General features: G+C 40.3%; 1 protein-coding gene across 1 annotated transcript in view; it reads right to left on the bottom strand.

Moving 5' to 3' along the window:
- A2M (alpha-2-macroglobulin) overlaps positions 1 to 6,000 on the bottom strand; it is a 52,239-nt gene that overhangs the window by 12,370 nt on the left and 33,869 nt on the right. The window contains exons 23-28 of the mRNA XM_006875486.1: positions 4,483 to 4,566; positions 4,057 to 4,233; positions 3,537 to 3,624; positions 2,363 to 2,519; positions 2,020 to 2,094; positions 1,162 to 1,342 (exon numbers count right to left, since the gene is read on the bottom strand). Coding sequence (XP_006875548.1) covers positions 1,162 to 1,342; positions 2,020 to 2,094; positions 2,363 to 2,519; positions 3,537 to 3,624; positions 4,057 to 4,233; positions 4,483 to 4,566 — 762 coding nt within the window. The remainder of the gene's footprint in view (positions 1 to 1,161; positions 1,343 to 2,019; positions 2,095 to 2,362; positions 2,520 to 3,536; positions 3,625 to 4,056; positions 4,234 to 4,482; positions 4,567 to 6,000) is intronic.

Genomic DNA, 6,000 nt, shown 5'->3' with positions numbered 1-6,000 from the left:
ACCCATAGCGACCCTGTACAGGGTTTCCGAGGGTGTAAATCCTTACGGGAGTAGAAAGCCTCATCTTTCTCCCGCGGAGCGGCTGGTAGTTTCAAACCACTGACCTTAAGGTTCGCAGCCCGATTCGTAACCACTACGCTACCAGAGCTCCCTAGGACTCATATATAGGGATTTATTAATTTACTCTTTATGCATTTTTGTTTACCTGAAATATGTCCCAATATATCTTAACAATAAACAATTAGTGATACTGAATAAAAAAAGAAAAGTAGTATATGCTTTGGACATATTACCATTTATGTTTTTATTTTCTATTTCTTGAGCTCTTCATATAGACCATGGAATACATTGAAGCATTATGTGACTATGTGTCAATTTGTCAACATTGTTGGTATTTTAAAATGAGCATAAAATACCAGAATTGATCCACAGATGGGTTACATCCATTAATTCTTACTTACGTTTAAGATGATATGATGTGCCAAGTAAGGGTCTGGTATAAGAATGGATCTTTCAGTAATAATACTTCCACTGTACAAAGGGGCTTTGAAAGTTTGTGGAAAAGTTTCGTTGTCTTTTGATACAATTTTTCCATGAACGTTTCCAAACCCCCTTTGGACCTACTATGCATCATGTTCTCTTTTATATGTGCTGTTATTTTATACTCCACAATGACCCTATGAGGGGACTACTATAATGGTCTTCATTTTACTGATAAGGGAGCCAAAATAAAACCAAGTGATTTTTCCATACACTTATAGTATGTTCTGTGTGGTGCTTTGGGTTATAGTGTCAGACTGCAAAGCTGTTTGAACTGCAAGGTCAGCACTTCAAGCTCTCCAGCTGCTCCTTGGAAATCCTATACAGGGTCGCTATGGGTTGGAAACGACTTGACGACACTTAACAACAACAACAACAGTACGTTCTAGAGCTAGGACTCACACTCAGGCAGTTTCCAGAGGTCGAGCTCCTAACTACTGCACTGTACTACCTCTCCTCTCTTGATGTGTGATTTAATTAAGAATTCCTAGATTTTGTAATGAGACAGACAAACAGGAGAAGGAACAGACATTGCAAAAGATAGGGGTATAGGATTTTTGCAGTACAGTTAGTGATGCAGAGAATGTGGGATATGAGAAAGCTCTCAGCTTGTGTGCTCACCTTCCTTCACAGTTTCCTCGTCAAGTGACTTGAGTACCTCTTTCCTTTTGTCCTGGTTACCCGCCAAGGTGAAAGCATAGGCCAACAGTGCCTTGGTGTAGACATAGCTACCATGGGCGCCATCCTGGGCTGACTTCCAGGCTGATTCCAGGCAGAACAGAGCATTGCGGACAACAGGGTGCTGTGAAGGGAGAACAGGGGTGCTCTGAGCTATTGCTGGCATTCTAGGTAAACGCAGATAATAGCGAGGAGTCAGCAATGCTTTTCAAATGCATCTTTCTTCATACTTATTACTAGAAAGATCTGTTATTTTCACAGTGATGGTGTTGGTAAGTCAATGGTAGAATTCTTGACTTCCATGCAGGAGAGCCTGGTTATATTCCTGGCCAATGCTCCTCCAGCACAGCCACCACCTCTGTATCAGTGGACACTTGCATGATGCAATGATGCTGAAAATGTTTTAGTGGAGCTTCCAGATTGGTAATCTGTTTCTGAAACATCAGCCTGTGAAAACTCTATGGATGATCCTGGATGTTCATGAGTCAGGGTGACTTACTGGCAGAATGACTTAATGGCAGTAACAATGCTTTCACATTTAAAAAGTCAAAGTAGAGGCCATATATTTAGAATTCCTTCTCCCTTGTCCCAGTGGTGGTGAGAGAGGAGAACTTGGTAGTGGCCATCACTGGAAAAGTGTACATCTTTCCTACACCTGCTCATTTAGGAAGCATTTGGCATTGCACAGAAGGCAAGTTGACGCTTGGATGTTTAGTAAGGTGGCATTTCAGACAGCAAGAGAGCAGTTTCATGGCATCAAGAACTCTATATGCTTCATCAGGGGAATGAGATTGTACTCACAGTGACTGGCAGAGGGATCTCCAGAAGGGCAATGGTGACATAGGCAGAAAGGGTCACTTCATCATCAACTCCACCCTGGAAATGTTAGAGAAAGATTTGAGTAATTCAACTTTGGCGATATGTTCTTAATCAGCTCTTTCTACTCTGCTGTGTCCTGGAATTTATCTTCACCCATATCCATTACTATATGGCAAATTATTCAAACCAACCTAAATTCTATCCTTCCTCCTTGGTGCTACAGATTTTATTTTCTCCTGATAACTTCCCTTAGGGATTCTTATGGTATTATTTCCTTTCATCACTCTTACGGATATCATCAAGACTAGTTTTGGGAACAGTTCACCTTAATGGCATTGTTGAGCAGTGACCCAGAGCTCCTAAAGCAGCCATTGTCCTTTTGCTTCTGGGAGAGCCAGGTGAGGGCTTGGGTAATATGTTGTTCATCCACATAGATGTAGTGTCGAGCCTGGGCGAAAGTCTTCAATACAAAGGCTGTGAGCCTGAGAGGACAGAAAGAATGGGATACTAAAGCTATTTATGTTGTCATAATGGTAGCAGACTTTGTCTTATGCTTCTTACACTGGTGTAAATTCTCCCCTAGAAATTCTTGTGTACTTAGAGCTCCCATCTCTTTTAAGTCCTTGCTTCATCTGTTAGCTCTAGAATTTCCTTCCTGATTGATTTTCTCATTGCTGTAGTGAGTCTAAGTATTTCTGTTTCTCTTAGTTTTTTGACTAAAATTATAAATCTCCTTTTTTCTTTACAGATTCCTTTCTGTAGATGATAGAAATTTCTATGCAGCTCTTCTGTGTAATGTTGTTGTTGTTAAGTGCTTTTGAGTCAATACCGACCCATAGCGACCCTGTGTAGTGTTTCCGAGGAGCAGCTGGTGAACTTGAACTGCAGACCTTGTGGTTCAAACTGATCTTGCAGTCCAGTGCATTAACCTACAGTGCTACACCAGGACATCCCTATATGTAATAGCTTCTTTCAATATTTGCCTTAAGGACTTGTAATGTTTTATGCTATTGTCTCCTTGTAAGATCTTTCCTTTTGTGAGCTATTGGATTTATTTTCAGTCAAGATGAGCATGGTCTAAAAAACATAATATAAGCGGAAGTTGATATGCTTTGCTAAGAAGTTGACAATATGTTCACTGGCAATGCCGTAAAACAAAATGAGACAGTAAATCAAACTCATGGTTATGGAAACTATTTAAGAAAGAATAGCTTATTGACAGGATTAATTTAGAGAGCAAGTCCAATGTTGTTGTTTGAATCTTAGCTTTTCTGCTTACTGCTTCATTGATTTTAGTATATGACACTGTAGGATCAGCACTTGACTGTGAACCACAAAGTCAAACCCACCAGCTGCTCCTTGGAAATCGTATACAGGGTCATTATAAGTCAGAACCAATTCAGCAGCTAAGTAGCAGCAGCAACATAAGTCTTAATAATACATATCTTATAGGGCTGTTTCCAGAAAAATAGGATCTCAAAAAATGTTCCTTTCCTTACCATGTATTTCCCTCATTCCTGCCGTATTGCTCTCCAAAGGTACTATAGGAACCATCATGGTGCTTGTAGCTCAGCTGTCTCTGGTAACCTGGAATGGAAATATTAATGAAATAACATGGCAGATTAATGTGCATCATTAGACTAGAGACATTTCTGAAATACCTTGGCCTCTTCTGTGAACTTTCCTAAATTTTGTAGTCCGAATTAGGTGTGGCGCTGTGGGTTAATGCACCAGACTGCAAAGCCATTTGAACTGCAAGGTCAGTGGTTCAAACTCACCAGCTGCTCCTTGGATACCCTATACAGGGTTGCTATGGGTCAGAACTGAGTCGACGGCACTTAACAACAACAACACTAGAACACTCTGAGTTCTCAACATTTTACTGGAAGTTGAACAGTGGATAGTCACCATGCAATGAACTACTAAAGTATTACTGCATATAGATGAACAGTAGTTAAGCTTTCTGAGAAATCCACTGAAAACATTGTGAAGTTTTCACTCATTCATTCAATGACTCACCAGCAATGAGGTAGCCGACTGCCTTAGACTTGATCTCTGGAGTCAGCTGCTGTGTTTCATTCAGATAATCCATAACATAAATGTTAGGAGCAAAGAGGACCATGTTCTGTTCTCCACAGCCATAAGGCAACTGGAGGAGATTTTGTGTGTTATGCATGGCAGAACTTAATATGTCTCCTAGGAAATGGGAGAGATGGAAAGTCAGAAAACCTACAGTTCATCATTTATTACAACCATTAACAATAATAAGCTGAGGTGAAGAAATGAGGATTGTTAGGAAAGGTGAGTCTTTCAGGGACAGAAGTCTGAGCTCAAAGGAGGACATAAGAAAAAAATTAAAATCACAATTGTTATTTTGAGTAATTATGGAAAAGACACATTGTAGAATCTATTTGATGTGTAAATTCCATAGAACTGGTGACTCACCCAACACTGACACAGAGGCTCGGGCAGACTCTTTCACTACATTTGGTGGCACTTTCAGGGATAATATTTCAGACACCTCAGCACCTTGAGAAAAAAATTGGCCATAATGAAAATGACATCCGCTATATATCTTCCTTAGATCTAAACATCTCCTGAAAAGTTATCCCCTTTTTAGTATTCCAGTTTTTCATATACTGGATGATTAGAATTCTGAACCTTCCAGATTGTGTCTCTTTACCCAGGCATTCTTACTCCTCACGCCCCAAACCAATATAGTGTCATGCTCCAAAAGACAGCTACAAATCCACTAGTGTCCAAAATGTTGCAATTTTGTTGTAGTTAGCTTGTTTATCACAAGATAGTGCTCATGCTTAATCTCTTTATTTAATAGTTGTATAAACTTTAAAAATCTGTGTGTATTCATAAGCAAATGCAAAATCTTCAAAATACTCCTGAACTCTACAATATGTCCTTCCTTCCATCAAATTTCACAAAGAAAATATTTTTATAGAAGACAACTCAATGGGGAGTGAACATGGGAAGTTGTTAACTCTTGAAAAAAAAAAAATTGCTTGGAATTCTGGTGTGGCGCTGTAAGGTAAGCACTGCACTTCAAGGTTGGTTTGAATCACAAGTCTGTCAATTCAAACTCATCAGCCGCTTCCCAGAAACCCTATACAGGGTGGCTATGAGTCAGACATTTGATCTTATATTTGTTGTTGTTAAGTGCCATTGAGTTGGTTCCAACTCATAGCCACCGTGTATAGGGTTTCCAGGAATCCACTGGTGGATTTGAACTGCTGACCTTTGTCGAAGATCAGCTGACTGTATGTATGTATGTGTATGGATAAGCACTGGACTGCTAACCACAAAGTTGATGGTTCAAACCCACTAACTGCTCCTTGGAAACCCTATGCAGGGTCACTCTGGAGTCAGAACTAACAACAGCACTTAACAACAGCAATTTATACTGGTTAGAAAGACACTACAGTGTTTGTTATAGGTACTGCAAGAGAGAAAGTTTCAGAATGCATGTTGTTGTTGTTAGGCATTATGGCAACTCCATTTACCACAGGGCAAAAGGTTTTGTGCTGTCTTCATGATCGTTGGTATGCTTGAATCCATTGTTGCAGCCACTGTATGGTTTGAGTGCCTTCCAGCTTTGGGGCTCATCTCTCAACACTATGTTGGCCAGTACTCTATTGTGACCCATAGGGTTTGCACTGGCTCGTAAGGCATCAGGGCTTGTCTTCTAGTCTTTCTTAGTTTGGAAACTCTGCTGAAACCTATATATTATGGGTCCTATTGGCATCATTTCTGGTGCCTTGTTGTTGTTAAGTGCTGTTGAATTGGACTCATAGTGACCTCGTATAGGGTTTCTGAGGAGTAGCTGGTGGGTTTGAACTGCCAACCTTGTGGTTCACAGTTTAGTGCTGATCCTACAGAGCCCTACATCAGGAGCACAGCATCTTATTTTAGCAACACTCAAACCACCACAGTAATCCAAACTGAGAGATG

The sequence above is a fragment of the Chrysochloris asiatica genome, unplaced genomic scaffold (genome assembly GCF_000296735.1).
Source record: "Chrysochloris asiatica unplaced genomic scaffold, ChrAsi1.0 scaffold00328, whole genome shotgun sequence".
NCBI lineage: Eukaryota > Metazoa > Chordata > Mammalia > Afrosoricida > Chrysochloridae > Chrysochloris > Chrysochloris asiatica.
This window is presented reverse-complemented; position numbering and strand designations above follow the sequence as displayed.